Genomic DNA, 24054 nt, shown 5'->3' with positions numbered 1-24054 from the left:
CACACACTCACTCCTCACACCTCACTCTCACAGTCACACCTCACACTCAAACCTCACTCCACACACTCACACCTCACTCTCACACCTCACACTCACAACTCACACTCACAACTCACACTCACAACTCACACTCACACCTCACACTCACACCTCACACTCACACCTCACACTCACACCTCACACTCACACCTCACACTCACTCCTCACATTCACTCCTTACACTCACTCCTCATTCTCACACTCACTCTCACACTCACACCTCACACTCACTCCTCACACCTCACTCCTCACACCTCACTCCTCACACCTCACTCCTCACACCTCACTCTCACACCTCACTCTCATGGTCACACCTCACACTCACACCTCACACTCACACCTCACACTCACACCTCACACTCACACCTCACTCTCATGGTCACACCTCACACTCACACCTCACACTCACACCTCACACTCACACCTCACACTCACACCTCACACTCACACCTCACACTCACACCTCACACTCACACCTCACACTCACACCTCACTCCACACACTCACTCCTCACACTCACTCCTCACACTCACTCCTCACACTCACTCCTCACACTCACTCCACATACTCACTCCTCACACTCACTCATCACTCTTACTCCTCACTCTCACACTCACACCTCATACTCACACTCAGTCACACACTCACTCCACACACTCACTCCTCACTCTCACACCTCACTCTCACATCTCACTCTCACATCTCACTCTCACATCTCACTCTCAGACTCACTCTCACTCACGCTCACACTCACTCTCACACTCACTCCTCACACTCACTCACACTCACTCCTCACACTCACTCACACTCACTCTCACACACATTCACAGGCTCACTCCACACACTCACTCCACACACTCACTCCTCACACTCACTCATCACTCTCACTTCTCACTCTCACACTCACACCTCACACTCACTCACACTCACTGCACACACTCACTCCACACACTCACTCCACACAGTCACTCCACACAGTCACTCCTCACTCTCACACCTCACTCTCACACCTCACTCTCACACCTCACTCTCACACTCACTCACACTCACTCTCACACTCACTCTCGCACTCACTCCTCACACTCACTCCTCACATTCACTCCTCACTCTCACACTCACTCCTCACTCTCACACTCACTCCTCACTCCTCACTCTCACACACACACCCCTCACACTCACTCTCTCACACTAATTCGCACACTCACTCCACACACTCATTCCACACACTCACTCCACACACTCACTCCACACACTCACTCCTCACACCTCACTCTCACAGTCACACCTCACACTCAAACCTCACTCCACACACTCACACCTCACTCTCACACCTCACACTCACAACTCACACTCACAACTCACACTCACAACTCACACCTCACACTCACACCTCACACTCACACCTCACACTCACTCCTCACATTCACTCCTTACACTCACTCCTCATTCTCACACTCACTCTCACACTCACTCTCACACCTCACACTCACTCCTCACACCTCACTCCTCACACCTCACTCCTCACACCTCACTCCTCACACCTCACTCCTCACACCTCACTCTCACACCTCACTCTCATGGTCACACCTCACACTCACACCTCACACTCACACCTCACACTCACACCTCACTCTCATGGTCACACCTCACATTCACACCTCACACTCACACCTCACACTCACACCTCACACTCACACCTCACACTCACACCTCACACTCACACCTCACACTCACACCTCACTCCACACACTCACTCCTCACACTCACTCCTCACACTCACTCCTCACACTTACTCCTCACACTCACTCCACATACTCACTCCTCACACTCACTCATCACTCTTACTCCTCACTCTCACACTCACACCTCATACTCACACTCAGTCACACACTCACTCCACACACTCACTCCTCACTCTCACACCTCACTCTCACATCTCACTCTCACATCTCACTCTCACATCTCACTCTCAGACTCACTCTCACTCACGCTCACACTCACTCACACTCACTCTCACACTCACTCCTCACACTCACTCACACTCACTCTCACACACATTCACAGGCTCACTCCACACACTCACTCCACACACTCACTCCTCACACTCCTCACTCTCACACTCACACCTCACACTCACTCACACTCACTGCACACACTCACTCCACACACTCACGCCACACAGTCACTCCTCACTCTCACTCCACACAGTCACTCCTCACTCTCACTCCTCACTCTCACTCTCACACCTCACTCTCACATCTCACTCTCAGACTCGCTCTCAGACTCGCTCTCACACTCACGCTCACACTCACGCTCACACTCACGCTCACACTCACGCTCACACTCACTCACACTCACTCACACTCACGCTCACACTCACTCCTCACACTCACTCCTCACACTCACTCCTCACACTCGCTCCTCACACTCGCTCCTCAGCTCACACTCGCTCCTCAGCTCACACTCGCTCTCATACTCATTCTCACACTCACGCCACACACTAACTCCACACACTTTCACACTCATTTGTACACTCACTTCACACACTCACTCCACACACTCTCACACTCATTCGCACACTCACTCCACACACTCACTCCACACACTCACTCCACACACTCACTCCACACACTCACTCCACACACTCACTCCACACACTCACTCCACACATCCACTCCTCACTCTCACACTCACTCTCATACTCACTCACACTCACTCTCACACTCACTCCTCACTCACACACACACACACCTCACACTCACTCTCACACTCACTCTCATACTCACTCCACACACTCACTCCGCACACTCACACTCACTCCTCACAATCACTCCTCACTCTCACACTCACACTCGCACCTCACTCTCACAATCACTCTCACACTCACTCTCATACTCACTCACACTCACTCTCGCTCCGCACACTCACTCCTCACTCACACACCTCACACTCACTCTCGCACTCACTCCCACACTCACTCACACTCACACACACACTCACTCCTCACTCTCACACTCACTCCTCACTCTCTCACACACACACCCCACTCCCACTCTCACACTCATTCTCACACTCACTCCTCACTCACACACACCTCACTCACACACACCTCACACTCACTCTCGCACTCACTCTCACACTCACTCCTCTCTCTCACACTCACTCCTCACTCTCTCACACACACACCTCACACTCATTCTCACACTCACTCAAACTCACTCTCACACTCATTCGCACACTCACTCCACACACTCACTCCACAAACTCACTCCACACACTCACCCCACACTCTCACTCTCACACCTCACTCTCACACTCACTCTCATACTCACTCACACTCACTCTCACACTCACTCCTCACATTCACCACTCACTCCTCACTCTCACTCCTCACTCACACACACCTCACACACACTCTCACACTCACTCTCACCCTCACACTCGTTCTCACACTCATTCTCACACTCACTCCACACACTCACTCTCACTCCTCACAATCACTCTCACTCCTCACAATCACTCTCACTCTTCACAATCACTCTCACTCTTCACAATCACTCCTCACTCTCACACTCACACCTCACTCTCACAATCACTCTCACTCTCACCCTCACCCTCACACCCGTTCTCACACTCATTCTCACACTCACTCCACACACTCACTCTCACTCCTCACAATCACGCCTCACTCTCACACTCACACTCACACTCACACCTCACTCTCACAATCACTCTCACTCCACACACTCACTCCTCACTCTCAAACTCACACCTCACTCTCACACCACACTCTCACACCACACTCTCACACCACACTCTCACACCACACTCTCACACCACACTCTCACACCACACTCTCACACCACACTCTCACACCACACTCTCACCTCACTCCTCACTCCTCACTCCTCACTCCTCACTCCTACTCTCTCACTCACTCCTCACACTTACTCTCACACTCACTCCATGCACTCACTCCTCACACTCACACCTCACTCTCACTCACACCCACTCACTCCACAAACTCACTCCTCACACTTACTCCTCACACTCAATCCTCACTCTCGCTCAGTCTCTCGCACACTCATCACTCTCTCGGGCTCACTCCTCACTCTCACACTCCTCACTCTCACACACTCTCACACTCTCACTCTGACTCAATTTCATTCCTTCATCCTCACACTCTCAGGCTCACACTCACTCCTCACTCAGGCCACACACTCACTCTCACACTCACTCCTAACTCTCACACTCACTCTCACACTTACTCCTCACACTCACTCCTCACTCTTACTCTCACACTCACTCCACCCACTCACTCACACTCACACTCACTCCTCACACTCCTCACACTAACTCCTCACACTCACACTCACACCTCATTCTCACACTCACTCTCACACTGACTCACTCCTCACACTCACTCCTCACACTCACTCCTCACACTCACTCCTCACACTCACTCCTCACTCTCACACTCACACCTCACTCACTCTCACACTTACTCCTCAATCTCACTCCTTACTCCTCACGCTCTCAGGCTCACACTCACACTCATTCCTCGCTCACTCCACATACTCACTCTCACTCTCACACTCACTCTTCACTCTCACACTCACACTCACTCACACTTACTCCTCACACTCAATCCTCACTCTCGCTCAGTCTCACGCACACTCCTCACACTCACACTCACTCCTCACTCTCTCACTCCTCACCCTCATACACTCTCACACTCACTCCTCAATCTCACTCTCAGGCTCACTCCTCAAACTCACTCCTCATACTCACACCTCGCTCTCGCATTCACTCCTCGCTCTCACACTCAATCTCACACTCACTCCTCGCTCACTCCTCATTCACTTCTCAATCTCACACTCCTCAATCTCGCTCACTCCTCAATCTCACACACACTCTCACACTTACTGACTCTCATGCCTCACACGCACTCACATACTCACTCTGACACTCACACTCATTCCTCACCCACTCCTCACTAACACTCCTCACTCTCACACTCACTCTTCACTCTCACTCTCATTGTCAGACACACTCACTCTCACTCACACTCATTCTTACACTAACTCCTCACTCTCACATTCACCTCACTCTCACTCACTCTCACACTCACTCATTGCTCACACACTCCTCAATCTCACACTCACTCTCACACTCATTCCTCAATCACACACTCACTCACTCCCACAGTCACTCTCACACTCCTCACTCTCACACTCCTCACTCTCAGTCACTCACACACTCACTGTCATACACACTCCTCACTCTCACATGCTCACTCATTCTCATACTTTCATTCTCACTCCTCACTCTCTCACTCCTCACATTCACTCTCACACTCACTCTCTTGTTCACTCACTCTCGCATATTCCTCACTCTGTCTCCTCACACTCACTCACTCCCACACTCACTCTCAGTCATTCACACACTCACTGTTACACACACTCCTCACTCTCACACTCACTCCCACACTTACTCACACATTCACTCTCACACTCACTCCCACATTCACTCTCACACTCACTCTCACACTCACTCTCACACTCACTCCTCGCTCTCACACTCGCTCCTCAGCCTGACTCCTCACTCTCACACTCAGTCTCACAATCCTCATGCTCACACTCACTCCTCACTCTCACACTCTCTCACACACTCACTCACACACTTACTGCCTCATCCCTCACACACTCTCACACTCACTCTCACACTCACTCTCACACTCCTCAATCTCACTCTCATTCTCTCACTCACGCTCACTCACAATCACTCCTCATTTTTACATTCACGCCTCATTCCCTCACTCCCACTCTCACTCTCACACCACTCATTCTCACACTCACTCCTCGCTCTCACACTCACTCCTCGCCCTCACACTTACTGACTCTCACGCTTCAAACTCACTCTCATACTCACTGACACTCACTCTCACACACACTCCTCACTCTCACACTTACTCTTCACTCTCACACTCACTCCTCACTCTCACTCCTCGCTCTCACACTCACTCCTCGCTCTCACACTCACTCCTCGCTCTCACACTGACTATCACTCTTCACACTCGCTCTCATATTCACTGACACTCACTCTCACACACACTCCTCACTCTCACACTTACTCTTCACTCTCACACTCACTCCTCACTCTCACACTCACTCCTCACTCTCACTCCTCGCTCTCACTCCTCGCTCTCACTCCTCGCTCTCACTCCTCGCTCTCACACTCACTCCTCGCTCTCACACTGACTATCACTCTTCACACTCGCTCTCATACTCACTGACACTCACACTAACACACTCCTCAATCTCACTCTCTCACAATCACTCCTCACTCACACACTCTCTCACAGTCACACACACTTACTGTCTCACTCCTCACGTTCACTCTCATACTCACTCTCACACTCACACTCACTCCTCGCTCTCACACACTCCACAATCTTACTCACACTCACTCCTCATTCTCACACTCACTCCTCATTCTCACACTCACTCCTCATTCCCACATTCACTCCTCATTCCCACACTCACTCTCACACTCCCACTCACACCCCTCATTCTCACACTCACTCCATTCTCTCACACTCACTCTCACTCCTCGCTCCTCGCTCACACACTCACTCCTTGCTCTCACACTTACTGACTCTCACTCTTCACACACTCTCATACTCACTGACACTCATTCTCACACACACTCCTCATCTCACACTCACTCCTCACTCTTACTCACTCTGACACTAACACTCACTCATCGCTCACACATTCCTCAATCTCACTCTCTCACACTCACTCCTCACTCACACACTCACTCACTCCCACACTCTCTCACACTCACTCCTCACTCTCAGTCACTTACACACTCACTGTCACACATGCTCCTCACTCTCACACTCACTCATTCTCATACTCTCATTCTCACTCCTCACTCTCTCACTCCTCACACTCACTTTCATGCTCACTCACTCTCATACTCTCATAGAAAGATAGAAACATAGAAAATAGATGCAGGAGTAGGCCATTCGGCATATTGAGCCTGCACCACCATTCAATACGATCATGGCTGATCATGCAACTTCAGTACCCCATTCCTGCTTTCTCTCCATATCCACTGATCCCTTTAGCCATAAGGGCCACATCTAACTCCCTTTTGAATATATCCAACAAACTGGACTCTACAACTTTTGTGGTAGACAATTCCATAGGTTCACAATTCTCTGGGTGAAAAAGTTTCTCCTCATCTGGGTCCTAAATGGCTTACCCCTTATTCTTAGACTGTGACCCCTGGTTCTGGACTTCCCCAACATCGGGAACATTCTTCCTGCACCTAATCTGTCCAATCCCGTCAGAATTTTATGTTTCTATGAGATCCCCTCTCATTCTTCTAAATTCCAGTGTGTATAAGCCTAGTCGATCCAGTCTTTCTTCATATGTCAGTCCTGCCATCCCGGGAATCAGTCTGGAAACCTTCGCTGCACTCCCTCAATACCAAGAATATCCTTCCTCAGATTAGGAGACCAAAACTGTACACAATACTCAAGGTGTGGTCTCACTAAGGCCCTGTACAACTGCAGCAAGACCTCCCTGCTCCTAAACTCAAATCCTCTCGCTATGAAGGCCAACATGCCATTTGCTTTCTTTACTGCCTGCTGTACCTGCATGCCTACTTTCAATGACTGATGTACCATGACACCCAGGTCTCATTGCATCTCCCCTTTTACTAATCTGTCACCATTCAGATAATAATCTGTCTTCCTGTTTTTGCCACCAAAGTGGATAACCTCACACTTATCCATATTATACTGCATCTGCCATGCATTTGCCCACTCACCTAACCTGTCCAAGTCATTCTGCAGCCTCTTAACATCCTCCTCACAGCTCACATTGCCACCCAGCGTAGTGTCATCTGCAAACTTGGAGATATTACATTCAATTCCTTCGTCTAAAACATTAATGTATATTGTAAATAGCTGGAGTCCCAGCACTGAACCTTGCAGTACCCCACTAGTCACTGCCTACCATTCTGAAAAGGACCCATTTGTTTATTCCCACTCTTTGCTTCCTGTCTGCCAACCAGTTCTCTATCCACATCAATACATTACCCCCAATCCCATGTGCCTTAATTTTGCACACTAATCTCTTTTGTGGGACCTCGTCAAAAGCCTTTTGAAAGTCCAAATACACCACATCCACTGGTTCTCCCTTATCCACTCTACTAGTTACATCCTCAAAAAATTCTAGAAGATTTGTCAAACATGATTTCCCTTTCATAAATCCATGCTGACTTGGACCAATCCTGTCACTGCTTTCCAAATGCGCTGCTATTACATCTTTAATAATTGATTCCAGCATTTTCCCCACTACTGATGTCAAGATAACCGGTCTATAATTCTCTCTCTCCCTCCTTTTTTAAAATGTGGTGTTACATTAGCTACCCTCCAATACATAGGAACTGATCCAGAGTCCATGGAATGTTGGAAAATGACCACCAATGCATCCACTATTTCTAGGGCCACTTCCTTGAGTACTCTGGGATGCAGACTATCAGGCCCTGGGGAATTATCGGCCTTCAATCCCATCAATTTCCCTAACATCATTTCCTGACTATTAAGGATTTCCCTCAGTTCCCTCAGTTCCTCCTTCTCGCTAGACCCTTGGTACCCTAGTATTTTCGGGAGGTTATTCGTGTCTTCCTTAGTGAAGACAGAACCAAAGTATTTGTTCAATGGTCTGCCATTTCCTTGTTTCCCATTATGAATTCACCTGATTCTGACTGCAAGGGACCTACATTAGTCTTCACTAATCTTTTTCTCTTCACATATCTATAGAAGCTTTTGCAATCAGTTTTTATGTTCCCTGCAAGCTTACTCTCATATTCTATTTTCCCCCTCCTAATTAAACCCTTTGTCCTCCTCTGCTGAATTCTAAATTTCTCCCAGTCCTCAGGTTTGTTGCTTTTTCTGGCCAATTTATATGCCTCTTCCTTGGATTTAACACTATCCCTAATTTCCCTTGTTAGCCATGGTTGAGCCACCTTCCCCGTTTTATTTTTACGCCAGTCAGGGATGTACAATTGCTGAAGTTCATCCATGTGATCTTTAAATGTCTGCCATTGCCTATCCACTGTCAACCCTTTAAGTATCATTTGCCAGTCTATCCTAGCCAATTCACGTCTCATACCATCAAAGTTACTTTTCTTTAAGTTCAGGACCCTAGCCTTAATGAAGAATTCTACCATATTATGGTCACTCTTCCTCAAGGGGCCTCGCACGACAAGATTGCTAATTAATCCTCTCTCATTACGCAACACCCAGTCTAGGATGGCCAGCCCTCTAGTTGGTTCTTCAACATATTAGTCTAGAAAACCATCCCTAATACACTCCAGGAAATCCTCCTCCACCGCATTGCTACCAGTTTGATTAGCCCAATCTATATGTAGATTAAAGTCACCCATGATAATTGCTGTACCTTTATTGCACGCATCCCTAATTTCCTGTTTGATGCCATCCCAAATCTCACTACTACTGTTTGGTGGTCTATACAACACCCACTAACGTTTTCTGCCCGTTGGTGTTTCACAGCTCCACCCATAGATTCCACATCATCCACGCTAATGTCCTTCCTTACTATTGCGTTAATCTCCTCTTCAACTAGCAACGCTACGCCACTTCCTTTTCCTTTCTGTCTATCCTTCCTGAATATTGAATACACCTGGATGTTGAGTTCCCAGCCTCACTCTCACTCCTCACTCTGACTCCTCAAACTCACTCCTCACTCTCACAATCAATCCTCACGCTCACACTCACTCTCACACACTCTCACACACTCTCACACACTCTCACACACTCTCACACACTCTCACACTTACTGACTCTCACTCCTCACACTCATTCTCACATTCACTCCTCGCTCTCACACTCACTCCTCACTCTCATTTTCATTCTCACTCCTCATTCTCACACTCACTCACACTCACTCCCCTTTCTCACACTCACTCCTCACTCTCACACTCACTCTCACACTCATCCTCACTCTCACTCCTCGCTCTCACACAGTCTCACACTTACTCCTCACACTCAGGCCTCACCCCTCATTCTCACACTCACTCCACCATCTCACACGCGCTCTCACACAGATTCACTCCTCATTCTCACACTCCTCATTACCTTACTCTCACACTCATGCCTCACTCTCACACTCACTTTCACTCATCAATCTCACTCACACACTCTCACTCTCTCATGCTCACTTTCACACTCACTCCTCGCTCTCACACTCACTCTTCGCTCTCACACGCACTCCTTGCTCCTCACTCACACTCATTCCCACACTCACTCTCAAACTCCATCCTCGCATACTCACTCTCACTCCCACACTCACTCTCACTCCCACACTCACTCTCGCTCCCACACTCACTCCTCAATTCTCACACTCACTCTCACACTCACTCCTCAATCTCACACTCACACTTTCACTCCTCACACTGACTCACTCACTTCTCAGTCTCACTCCTCATTCTTACACTCACTCACATACTCACACTCATTCACTCTCACACTCAAGCCTCACACACACACTCACTTCACTCACACACACACTCCTCACTCTCACACGCAGTCTCACACTCACTCCTCACTCTCACACTCACTCCTCACTCTCACACTCACTTTCATACTCCTTCCTCATGTGCACATTTACTCTCACTCCCACTCCCGCAATCACTCTCACACTCTCACTCACTCATTCCTCATTCTCACACACTCTCTCACTCTCACTTTCACTCATCACTCTCACTCTCACACTCTCTCTCTCATACTCACTCTCACACTCCTCACTCTCACACTCACTCCTCAATCGCACACACTCTCACACTCACTCCTTAATCTCACACTCACTCCTCAATCTCACACTTACTCACTCTCACTCCTCACACTGACTCTCACACACTCCTCAGTCTCACTCTTCATTCTCATACTCACTCAAGCACTCACACTCACACTCACTTTCACATTACACTCCTCACTCTCACACTCACTCATGCACTCACTTTTACATTACACTTCTCACTCTCACATTCACTCTCACTCCACACTCACTCACTCCTCATTTTCACACTCACTCTCGACTCTCACTTGCACTCATCCCTCTCACACATTATCACTTTCTCTCTCACTCGCTCTCACACTCACTCCTCAATCTCACACTCACTCCTCACACTCAATTTCATGCTCACTCCCCTCTCTCACACTCAATCCTCACTCTCGCACTCACTCATTCTCACTCCTGAAACTCACTCACACTCAATCGTCACTCTCTCTCACAAACACTCAGTTTCACACTCACTGCTCTATCTCTCACTCTGACACTCACTCACACACTCCTCACTCATTCTCACACACACTCCTCACTCATTCTCACACTCACTCCTCACTCTCATGGATACAAACTCTTCACTCTCAGACTCAAACCTCGCTCTCACACTCACTCCTCAATTTCACACTCACTCTCACACTCACAATCATTCTCATACTCACTCCTCACTCTCACACTCACTCACACTCCCTCCTCACTCGCACTCTCACTCTCACACTCTCACACTCTCCCTCTCATTTTCGCTCATCACTCTCACTCACACACTCTCACTCTCTCGCTCATACTCACTCTCAAACTCACTCCTCAATCACACACTCCTCACTCTCACTCATTCCTCGCTCTCACTCACTCCCTCACACTCACACCCCTCATTCTCACACTCATTCCTCAATCACACTTACTACTCACACTCACTCACTCCTCACTCACACACTCACTCCTTACTGTCACGCTCACTCCTCAATCTCACTCTTCACTCTCACACTCACTCCTCACTTGCACACTCACTCACTTCCACTCACTCCTCACTCTCATACTCACTCCCATACTCACTCCCACACACACTCCTCACTCTCACACTCACTCCTCACTCGCACACTCACTCACTCCCACTCACTCCTCACTCTCATACTCACTCTCACACATGCTCACTCACTTCCATACTCACTCTCACTCATTCCTTGCTCTCACCCTCACTGTCATGCTCATTCACTCCTCACTCTGACTCCTCACACACACTCACTCTCACTCCTCAATCTCACTCTGCACTCACACTCACTTCACAAACTCACTCTCACACTCACTATCACACACACTGTCACACACACACCTCACTCTCACACACTCATTCATACTCACTCTCACTCCTCAGACTCCTCAATCTCACTCATTGCTCACTCACACTCCCTCCTCACTCACATACACTCACCCTCACTCCTTAATCTCACTCCTCACTCACTCATACTCACTCCACACACTCCCTCTCACTCGCTCCTCATGCTCACTCCTCACTTTCACACCTCACTCTCACTCAGTCTCACTCTCAATTTGTCCTTGCACCTCACTCACTACTCACTCTCACACTCACACTCAATCGTCACTCTCTCTCTCACACACACTCAGTCTCATATTCACTGCTCTAACACTCACTCCTCACTTTCACACTCATTCATACTCTCACACTCATTCATAATCTCACACTCACTCCTCACTATCACTCTCTCTTCACACACACTCACACTCACTCTCACACTCACTCCTCACTCGCACACTCACTCACTCCCACTCACTCCTCACTCTCATACTCACTCTCACACATGGTCACTCACTTCCATACTCACTCTCACTCATTCCTTGCTCTCACCCTCACTGTCATGCTCATTCACTCCTCACTCTGACTCCTCACACACACTCACTCTCACTCCTCAATCTCACTCTGCACTCACACTCACTTCACAAACTCACTCTCACACTCACTATCACACACACTGTCACACACACTCCTCACTCTCACACACTCATTCATACTCACTCTCACTCCTCAGACTCCTCAATCTCACTCATTGCTCACTCACACTCCCTCCTCACTCACATACACTCACCCTCACTCCTTAATCTCACTCCTCACTCACTCATACTCACTCCACACACTCCCTCTCACTCGCTCCTCATGCTCACTCCTCACTTTCACACCTCACTCTCACTCAGTCTCACTCTCAATTTGTCCTTGCACCTCACTCACTACTCACTCTCACACTCACACTCAATCGTCACTCTCTCTCTCACACACACTCAGTCTCATACTCACTGCTCTAACACTCACTCCTCACTTTCACACTCATTCATACTCTCACACTCATTCATAATCTCACACTCACTCCTCACTATCACTCTCTCTTCACACACACTCACACTCACTCTCACACTCATACTCACCCTCACTCCTCAATCTCACTCCTCACTCACTCACTCCACACACTCCCTCTCACACACACTCCTCACTCACACACTCACACTCACTCACTGTCACGTTTACTCCTCACTCATCACTCTGACTCCACACTCACACTTACTCCTCACTCCACACACTCACTCACTCTCACACTTACTCCTCACTCTCGCTCACTCCTTACTCTTACTCTCACTCTCACTGTCATACACACTCCTAATTCTTACACTGACACTCACTCCTCACACTCACTTTCACTCCTCAATCTCACTCCTCACTCAAACTCAATCACACTCACTCCACACATTCACTTTCACACTCACTCCTCACTCACACTTACTTCTCACACTCACTCCTCATGCTTACACTCAGACACACTCCTCACTCTCACACTCACTCTCACACTACCTCCTCAGTCTCACACTCACTCCTCACTCTCACAATTCTCACTCGCTCCTCGCTCTCACACTTGCTCCTGAATCTCACACTCATTCTCACACTCACACTCATGCCTCACTCTCACAGTCACTCCTCACTCATTCTCACACTCACTCTCACACTCACACTCACTCCTCACTCTCACTCACTCTCACACTACCTCTTCACTCTCACACTCACTCCTCACTCGCTCCTCGCTCTCACACTCACTCCTGAATCACACACTCATTCTCACATTCACACACATGCCTCACTCTCATTCCTCACTCTCACACTCACTCTTCACTCACTCTCACACTCACTCCTCATTCTCACACTCACTCCTCACTCCCTCACTCTCTCACTCACTCCTCACATTCACACTCACTCTCACTCTCTCACATTCACTCCTCGCTCTCACAATCACTCATCACTCACTCTCACTCTCACTAATTTCTCACTCCTCACACTCACTCTCACTCCTCACACTCGCCTGCTTTTCCCTCTCACACACTCCTACTATTCATTCCACAGACTCAGTCAATGCTGCTGACATACTCTCACACACACACACTCACACATTTAAAACCTACCTCTTGGACCAAGCTTTTGGTCATCTGTCCTAATACCTCATGTGGCTCGGTGTCAAATTTTGTTTGTTAACACCCCTGTGAAGCACTTTGAGGTGTTTTACTATGTGGAAGGCGCTATATAAATGCAAGTCCAAGATGACTGGAGACCAGGTATTGCTGTTTGGGCCGAGTTGCCTGCAGCAGGATGCGAGCCGTAAGCTCGGTGCTGAGCAGCGCCCTTCGGTGAGGTGGTGAGAAAACTGAGGCCTGGCTGAGGGCAAGCATTGGGAAGGTCAGAGGTCCACATTGTGGTTGGAGGAAAGGTCAGAGAGGTCAGAGTGACCACAGCCATTGTGCTCACCGCGTGCTCGACAGGGACTCCGCCGGTGAGTGGAGCCAGCGGCCAGAATGTTGCTGAAGGGCTGAAGACCAGGACGTGCCGGAGGATTGTGGGCCCGAGTGTCGGAGGATTGTGGGCCCGAGTGTCGGAGGGTTGAGGCCCGAGTGTCGGAGGGTTGAGGCCCGAGTGTCGGAGGGTTGAGGCCCGAGTGTCGGAAGGTTGTGGGCCCGAGTGTCGGAGGGTTGAGGCCCGAGTGTCGGAGGGTTGAGGCCCGAGTGTCGGAGGAGGGTTGAGGCCCGAGTGTCGGAGGGTTGTGGGCCCGAGTGTCGGAGGGTTGAGGCCCGAGTGTCGGAGGGTTGAAGCCCTAGTGTCGGAGGAGGGTTGAGGCCCGAGTGTCGGAGGGTTGAGGCCCGAGTGTTGGAGGGTTGAGGCCCGAGTGTCGGAGGAGGGTTGAGGCCCGAGTGTCGGAGGGTTGAGGCCCGAGTGTCGGAGGAGGGTTGAGGCCCGAGTGTTGGAGGAGGGTTGAGGCCCGAGTGTTGGAGGGTTGAGGCCCGAGTGTGGAAGGGTTGAGGCCCGAGTGTCGGAGGATTGTTGAGGCCCGAGTGTCGGAGGAGGGTTGAGGCCAGAGTGTCGGAGGAGGGTTGAGGCCAGAGTGTCGGAGGAGGGTTGAGGCCAGAGTGTCGGAGGGTTGTGGGCCCGAGTGTCGGAGGGTTGAGGCCCGAGTGTCGAAGGGTTGAGGCCCGAGTGTCGGAGGATTGTTGAGGCCCGAGTGTTGGAGGGTTGAGGCCCGACTGTCGGAGGAGGGTTGAGGCCCGAGTGTTGGAGGGTTGAGGCCCGAGTGTCGGAGGGTTGAGGCCCGAGTGTCGGAGGAGGGGTGTGGCCCCGGATGTCGCCAGTGGGAAGATCCGTGCGTGAGGCGGGGAGAAAAGGACAGGTCCAAACCTGAAATTGAAGCTGGTCGGAAGCTCGCTGCCGGGGGTCGGAGGCTCGCAGCCGGGGGTCGGAGGCTCGCAGCCGGGGGTCGGAGGCTCGCTGCCGGGGGTCGGAGGCTCGCAGCCGGGGGTCGGAGGCTCGCAGCCGGGGGTCGGAGGCTCCCAGCCGGGGGTCGGAGGCTCGCAGCCGGGGGTCGGAGGCTCGCAGCCGGGGGTCGGAGGCTCGCAGTGGGGGTCGGAGGCTCGCAGCCGGGGGTCGGTCAGTGCGGAGCGAGAGTCCAGTTGGAGGGCCCTTGATAATAGGGAGGTCGACCTGGAAGGCAAGTTAAGATTGTGGGATGGGTGTGGGCACTGGGTCCTTGAGACACAGGTTTTAGGGATCGGAAAATACTTTGGGGGGGGTTGAAGTTAGAGCCAGAAAGGGCTTAGACAGTGGGAGGGGAAGGTTGAGGGAAAGAGAGTTCAAGGGTGCAGCAGAGGGAAGGATGGTTCGGGGAGAGCTCCCTGGGAAGCTGCTATCTCATCCGCTATCTCTGTCCACTACGGGGCACAATGGACATAGGAACATAAGAAGATAAGAAATAGGAGCAGGAGTAGGCCATTCAGCCTCTCGAGCCTGCTCTGCCATTCAATACGATCATGGCTGACCTGATCATGGACTCAGCTCCACTTCCCTGCCTGCTCCCTATAACCCCTTATTTTACATTGTACATCCCTGTCTGGAGTAAAAATAAAACGGGGAAGGTGGCTCAACTGTGGCTAACAAGGGAAATTAAGGATAGTGTTAAATCCAAGGAAGAGGCATATAAATTGGCCAGAAAAAGCAATAAACCTGAGGACTGGGAGAAATTTAGAATTCAGCAGAGGAGAACAAAGGGTTTAATTAAGAGGGGGAAAATAGAGTACGAGAAGAAGCTTGTCGGGAACATAAAAACTGACTGCAAAAGCTTCTATAGATATGTGAAGAGAAAAAGATTAGTGAAGACAATCGGATTCAGGTGAATTTATAATGGGGAACAAAGAAATGGCAGACCAGTTGAACAAATACTTTGGTTCTGTCTTCCAGAAGATTATTTGTGTCTTCCTTTGTGAAGTACTTGGGGACCGAGTGTCTAGTAGAAGGAGAAACTGAAGGATATCCTTATTAGGCGGGAAATTGTGTTCGGGAAATTGATGGGATTGAAGGCCAATAAATCCCCGGGGCCTGATAGTCTGCATCCCAGACTACTTAAGGAAGTGGCCCTAGAAATAGTGGATGCATTGGTGATCATTTTTCAACACTCTATCGACTCTGGACTGGAGGGTAGCTAATGTAATACCACTTTTTAAAAAGGGAGGGAGAGAGAAAACGGATAATTATAGACCGGTTAGTGGGGAAAGTGGTGGGGAAATGTTGAAATCAATCATTAAGGATGAAATAGCAGCGCATTTGGAAAGCAGTGACAGGATTGGTCCAAGCCAGCATGGATTTATGAAGGGGAAATCTTCTGGAATTTTTTAACGATGTAGAGTGGACAAGGGAGAACCAGTAGATGTGGTATATTTGGACTTTCAAAAGGCTTTTGACAAGGTCCCGCACAAGAGATTGGTGTGCAAAATTAAAGCACATGGTATTGGGGGTAATGTACTGACGTGGATAGAGAACTGGTTGGCAGACAGGAAGCAGAGAGTCGGGATAAACGGGTCCTTTTCAGAATGGCAGGCAGTGACTAGTGGGGTGCCGCAGGGCTCAGTGCTGGGACCCCAGCTATTTACAATATACATCAATGATTTGGATGAAGGAATTGAGTGTAATATCTCCAAGTTTGCAGATGATACTAAACTGGGTGGCGGTGTGAGCTGTGAGGGGATGCTAGGAGGCTGCAGGGAGACTTGGACAGGTTAGGTGAGTGGACAAATGCATGGCAGATGCAGTATAATGTGGATAAATGTGAGGTTATCCACTTTGGGGGCAAAAACACGAAGGCAGAATATTATCTGAATAGTGGCAGATTAGGAAAAGGTGATTGGACCTGGGTGTCATGGTTCATCAGTCATTGAAAGTTGGCATACAGGTACAGCAGGGTTGAAGAAGGCAAATGGCATGTTGGCCTTCATAGCTAGGGGATTTGAGTATAGGAGCAGGGAGGTCTTACTGCAGTTGTACAGGGCCTTGGTGAGGCCTCACCTGGAATATTGTGTTCAGTTTTGGTCTCCTAATCTGAGGAAGGACATTCTTGCTATTGAGGGAGTGCAGCGAAGGTTCACCAGACTGATTCCTGGGATGACAGGACTGACATTTGAGGAGAGACTGGAACAACTGGGCCTTTATACATTGGAGTTTCGAAGGATGAGAGGGGATCTCATAGAAACATATAAGATTCTGACGGGACGGGACAGGTTAGATGCGGGTAGAATGTTCCCGATGTTGGGGAAGTCCAGAACCAGGGGACATAGTCTTAGGATAAGGGGTAGGCCATTTAGGACGGAGATGAGGAGAAACTTCTTCACTCAGAGAGTTGTTAACCTGTGGAATTCCCTGCCGCAGAGAGTTGTTGATGCCAGTTCATTGGATATATTCAAGAGGGAGCTAGATATGGCCCTTTCGGCTAAGGGGATCAAGGGGTATGGAGAGAAAGCAGGAAAGAGGTACTGAGGGAATGATCAGCCATGATCTTATTGAATGGTGGTGCAGGCTTGAAGGGCCGAATGGCCTACTCCTGCACCTATTTTCTATGTTTCTATGTTTATCCCCATGTCGTTTAAGAAACTGTCTATTTCTGTCTTAAATTTATTCAATGTCCCAGCTTCCACAGCTCTCTGAGGCAGCGAATTCCACAGATTTACAACCCTCTGAGAGAAGAAATTTCTCCTCTTCTCTGTTTTAAATGGGCGGCTCCTTATTCTAAGATCATGCCCTCTAGTTCTAGTCTCCCCCATCAGTGGAAACATCCTCTCTGCATCCACCTTGTCAAGCCCCCTCATAATCTTATACATTTCGATAAGATCACCTCTCATTCTTCTGAACTCCAATGAGTAGAGGCCCAACCTACTCAACCTTTCCTTATAAGTCAACCACCTCATCCCCGGAATCAACCTAGTGAACCTTCTCTGAACTGCCTCCAAAGCAAGTATATCCTTTCGTAAATATGGAAACCAAAACTGCACGCAGTATTCCAGGTGTGGCCTCACCTATACCTTATATAGCTGTAGTAAGACTTCCCTGCTTTTATACTCCATCCCCTTTGCAATAAAGGCCAACATACCATTGGCCTTCCTGGTCACTTGCTGTACCTGCACACTATCCTTTTGTGTTTCGTGCACAAGTACCCCCAGGTCCTGCTGTACTGCGGCACTTTGTAATCTTTCTCCATTTAAATAATAACTTGCTCTTTGATTTTTTCTGCCCAAGTGCATGACCTCACACTTTCCAACATTATACTCCATCTGCCAAATTTTTGCCCACTCACTTAGCCTGTCTATGTCCTTTTGCAGATTTTTTGTGTCCTCCTCACACATTGCTTTTCCTCCCATCTTTGTATCGTCAGCAAACTTGGCTACGTTACACTCAGTCCCTTCTTCCAAGTCGTTAATATAGATTGTAAATAGTTGGGGTCCCAGCACTGATCCCTGCGGCACCCCACTAGTTACTGGTTGCTATCCAGGGAAGTAACCATTTATCCTGACTCTCTGTTCTCTGTTAGTTAGCCAATCCTCTATCCATGCTAATATATTACCCCCAACCCCGTAAACTTTTATCTTGTGCAGTGATTTTTACGGCGCGACAACTACAAGGAAGATGCAGGGAACAGCACCAACCCTTGTACATGGCCTTCTTTGACCTTACAAAGGCCTTCGACACTGTTAACTGCGAGGGACTATGGAGCGTCCTCCTCCGTTTCGGTTGCCCTCAAAAGTTTGTCGTCATCCTCCGCCTGCTCCACGACGACATGCAGGCCGTGATCCTGACCACAGACCCAATCCACGTCCTGTTTGCATGTGATTTATAAAATGTTTTCACTTGATACAATTTTGTATTAGTAACTCCAATGTGACAATGATGCCCTTTTTAAGCAGGGCTGCGTCTTGGCACCAGCCCTCTTCTCGATCTTCCTCGCTGCCATGCTCCATCTCACACTCAACAAGCTCCCTGCTGGAGTGGAACTAAACTACAGAACCAGTGGGAACCTGTTCAACCTTTGTCATCTCCAGGCCAGGTCCAAGACCACCCCATCATCTGTCATCGAGCTACAGTCTGTGCACATTCAGAGACTGAACTTCACGTCATAGTCAATACCTTCACTAAGGCGTATGAAGGGCATGGGTCTTACACTAAACATCCGTAAGACAAAGGTCCTCCACCAATCTGACCCCGCCAAACAGCACTGCCCCCCAGTCATCAAGATCCACGGTGCGGCCCTGGACAACGTGGACCACTTTCCATATCTTGGGAGCCTATTATCAGCCAGGGCAGACACTGATGACGAGGTTCAACACCGCCTCCAGTGCGCCAGTGCAGCCTTCGGCTACCCAAGGAAGAGACATTTCAAAGATCAGGCCCTCAAGTCTGGCACCAAGCTCATGATTCACAGGGCTGTAGTGATACTCGCCCTCCTGTATAGCTCAGAGACGTGGACCATATACAGTAGACACCTCAAATCACTGGAGAAATACCACCATCGATGTCTCTGCAAATCCCCTGGGAGGACAGATGCACCAACATTAGTGTTCTCGATCAGGCCAACATCCCCAGCATCGAAGCACTGACCACACTCGACCAGCTCCGTTGGACGGGCCACACTGTCCGCATGCCTGACACAAGACTCCCAAAGCAAGCGCTATACTCAGAACTCCTGCATGGCAAGCGAGCCCAAGGTGGGCAGAGGAAAGGTTTCAAGGACACCCTCAAAGCTTCCTTGATAAAGTACAACATCCCCACCGACACCTGGGAATCCCTGGCCAAAAACTGCCCTAAGTGGAGGAAGAGCATCCGGGAGGGCGCTGAGCACCTCGAGTCTCATCGCCGAGAGCATGCAGTAAACAAGTGCAGGCAGCGGAAGGAGTGTGCGGCAAACCAGACTCCCCACCCACCCTGTCCGTCAACCACTGTCTGTCCCACCTGTGACAGAGACTGTAATTCCCATATTGGACTGTTCAGCCACCTGACAACTCACTTTGAGTGGAAGCAAGTCTTCCTCAATTTCGAGGGACTGCCTATGATGATGATAAATACAAGTAGTTCTTTGAAGACTCGTTCTGTGCAGGTCTGGTTGGCGAGGCTGATAAAATCACAAAAATTTATAGCACGGAAGGAATCCATTTCGGCCCATCATGTCCGCGCTGCCCAACAAAGAGCTATCCAGCCTTATCCCACTTTCCAGCTCATTGTCCGTAGCCCTGTCGTTTACGGCACTTCAAGTGCACATCCAAGTACTTTTTAAATGTGGCGAGGGTTTCTGCCTCTACGTCCTTTCAGGCAGTGAGTTCCAGACCCCCACCACCCTCTGGGTGAAAACATTTCCCCTCAAATCCCCTCTACACCTAGCAGTTACTTTAAATCTATGACCCCTGGTTGTTGATCCATCTGCTAAGGGAAATAGGTCCTTCCTATCCACTCTATCTGAGTCCCTCATAATTTTATACACCTCAATAAGGTCTCCCCTCAGCCTCCTCTGTTCCAAAGAAAACAACCCCAGCCTATCCAATCTGTCCTCATAGCTAAAATTCTCCAGTCCAGGGAACACCCTCGTAAATCTCCTCTGTACTCTCTCCAGTACAATCACATCTGTCCTGTAATGTGGTGACCAGAAATGCATGCAGTACTCCAGCTGTGGCCCAATCAGAGTTTTATACAGTTCAAGCATAACCCACCTGCTCTTGTATTCTGTGCCTCGGCTAACAAAGGCTGATGGATTCTTTTCTGTGCCCTAGGCCTGAGTAACATTATCGGGATAATTGTGTACATATCGAGCAACACGGGCGACCCCTGGGATAAGAATGGCGATGACAAGAAGAGCATGTATTCTTACGGCTGGTCATTTTACTTCGGGGCTCTGTCCTTTATCGTGGCGGAGATGGCTGGAGTCCTCGCCGTCAGCATTTACATCGACAAGAACAAAGTGGCCAGAACCCGGCCGCAGCGCGAGTATTTAAAGACTTCCTCCTCGCCCTATGCCAGGATGTCCAGCTACCGGTACCGGCAGCGCCGGAGGTCGCGGTCCAGCTCGCGGTCCGAGGAGCCGTCCCCAGCTCGGGACATTTCCGCGGCCACCAACGTGAGGGTGGTGAGTAGCATGGTACCACTGGCCGAGATCTCCATGTACACCCTGTCCCGGGAGGCCAACAAGCCGCCAGTGGGCGCAGCCTACCACCCGGACCACGAGGAGAGCTTCCTGCAGGTTCACAACTGCTTCCAGAAGGAGCTGAAGGAAGGGCTCGGCATCAACATGATGAACAGGCGAACGACGCCAGTCTGACCCCCGGCCAAGGGCCCCACCCACCCCCCCCCCCCCCACCCCGCCAAGGGACCAGCAATCCCCCCCAGGGGTGGGCTTCCCTATTCTACCCTGCTCAACGTGGGAAGATCAATGGAAGAGGCTCAACCTGTCTCCAGTCCAAGAGTAGGAAGTGACCCCCCCCCCCCTCATGGCTTCTCATTGCTGGGGGGTCCTTGGATTACCAGCAGATAATGGACAAGGCGAGTTACACACAAGAGCTTCATGGGAGGGGGTTTACACGGATTTGGGGGAGGGGGATGGGAGGGATGGGGCAAGGGAACGAGGCACTGATGACCAGGAGACAAATTACACCAAAAAAATAACATTTGCAGAAGACTGGGCCTCCCAGTCCAAGCCTGAAGTGTGTCCCTTTCTGGTCAACTGGCCATAAGTACAAGCTTTAACACCGATTAACATTTTGTAGCATTTAAATATACGTCTCATCCAGTGTCAATGCCGAGCCCAGCGACTGTTTTAAGGGCTACTTGGAATTATCTCTGTGGTGTTCATGTTTTCTTTTAGCCGGTGTAGTGAAGACAAGGCCAGCCCCATTCTTCCTAGTTGGATCTCCCTGTGCAGCATTAACCCGCCAGTGGCCCCGGGCAGCTTTTGGACTGTTTCCCGGGGTCCCGGAGGATGTGAATGGGCTAAGCCCCTGGGGGCACCCAATTCCTGGCCAGCTCTGAGCTACCCCCCCAGAGAGGCGGCCACTGGCCTTGAGTGCGGTGGGACTGACAATATCTGCACAGCAACGCAAAGAGATTTAACGTGTGCATTTGATCGTTTAGGGAACACTTTCAACAGCACAGTGCCGATCATTCCAAGAGCCGTGGGGGCCCGGAATCTCGTCAAAGCTCACCTTTACTGGTGGAATATTGGATCGGGGCAAGCCTCGATGGTTAATTGTGTTTCGTGTGTTTCCCCCCCCCCCATTAGATTGTCAGACATTTGTCACTGTAATGATGTTAAAAGTTAGATCTGCGAGTAGCACATGGGCAACATTACTAAAACTGATCTACAATTAGATTATTGTGAAAATATTGCAGGCAGAGAGCGGGCGAGGCGCCCCGTGCTGTGAAGCAGTGTGTACGTGGTGGGTTACTGTAAAGTATTTGTGGTAATAAAGTAACATCTGGATATGGTGGGAGTCTGCGGTTGTGTGAAGAAACGAGGTGCTGCTCTCAGGGCATTCTCCCGACAGAAGCCCTTTCTGCCTGGACTGCCGCCGCCTTTCATTCCAGCTGCTTGTGGTGTTGAATGGCGATTGGAGCAGTCACCCCTCCGGCTGATAGAATCAGAGTCGCTTACCGCACCGAAGGAGGCCATTTCGGCCCATCGTGTCCACGCGGGGCGAGCTATCCAGCCCGCTAATCCCACTTTCCAGCTCTCGGTCCGTAGCCCTGTGGCACTTTAAGTGCACATCCAAGTACTTTTTAAATGTGGTGAGGGTTTCTGCCTCTACCATCCTTTCAGGCAGTGCGTTCCAGACCCCCACCACCCTCTGGGTGAAAAAAGTTCCCCTCAAATCTCCTCTAAAACCTCCTACCAATTACTTTAAATCTATGCCCCCCAGTTGACCCCTCTGCTAAGAGAAATAGGTCCTTCCTATCCACTCTATCTAGGTCCCTCATAATTTTATACACCTCAATAAGGTCTCCCCTCAGCCTCCTTTGTTCCAAAGAAAACAACCCCAACCTATCCAATCTTTCCTCATAGCTAAAATTAACCAGTCCAGGCAACATTCTCATAAATCTCTGCTCCCTCTCCAGTGCAATCACATATTTCCTGCAATGTGGTGACCAGAACTGCACACAGTACTCTAGCTGTGGCCTAATTAGAGTTTTATACAATTCAAGCATAACCTCCCTGCCCTTGTATTCTATACCTTGGCTAATAAAGGCAAGTATTCCGTGTGCCTTCTTAACCACCTTATCTATCTGGCCTGC

At 49.8% G+C, this 24054-nt stretch overlaps 1 protein-coding gene across 1 annotated transcript in view; it reads left to right on the top strand.

Moving 5' to 3' along the window:
* Positions 1 to 23243, top strand: part of LOC139226834 (voltage-dependent calcium channel gamma-4 subunit-like) — a 90748-nt gene extending 67505 nt beyond the window's left edge. The window contains exon 4 of the mRNA XM_070857890.1: positions 21543 to 23243. Within this exon, the coding sequence (XP_070713991.1) occupies positions 21543 to 22087 (545 nt within the window). The 3' untranslated portion in view covers positions 22088 to 23243. The remainder of the gene's footprint in view (positions 1 to 21542) is intronic.
* The last annotated feature ends 811 nt before the right edge of the window (positions 23244 to 24054 follow it).

This window comes from Pristiophorus japonicus, chromosome 16, assembly GCF_044704955.1.
Source record: "Pristiophorus japonicus isolate sPriJap1 chromosome 16, sPriJap1.hap1, whole genome shotgun sequence".
NCBI classification, from domain to species: Eukaryota; Metazoa; Chordata; class Chondrichthyes; family Pristiophoridae; genus Pristiophorus; species Pristiophorus japonicus.
This window is presented reverse-complemented; position numbering and strand designations above follow the sequence as displayed.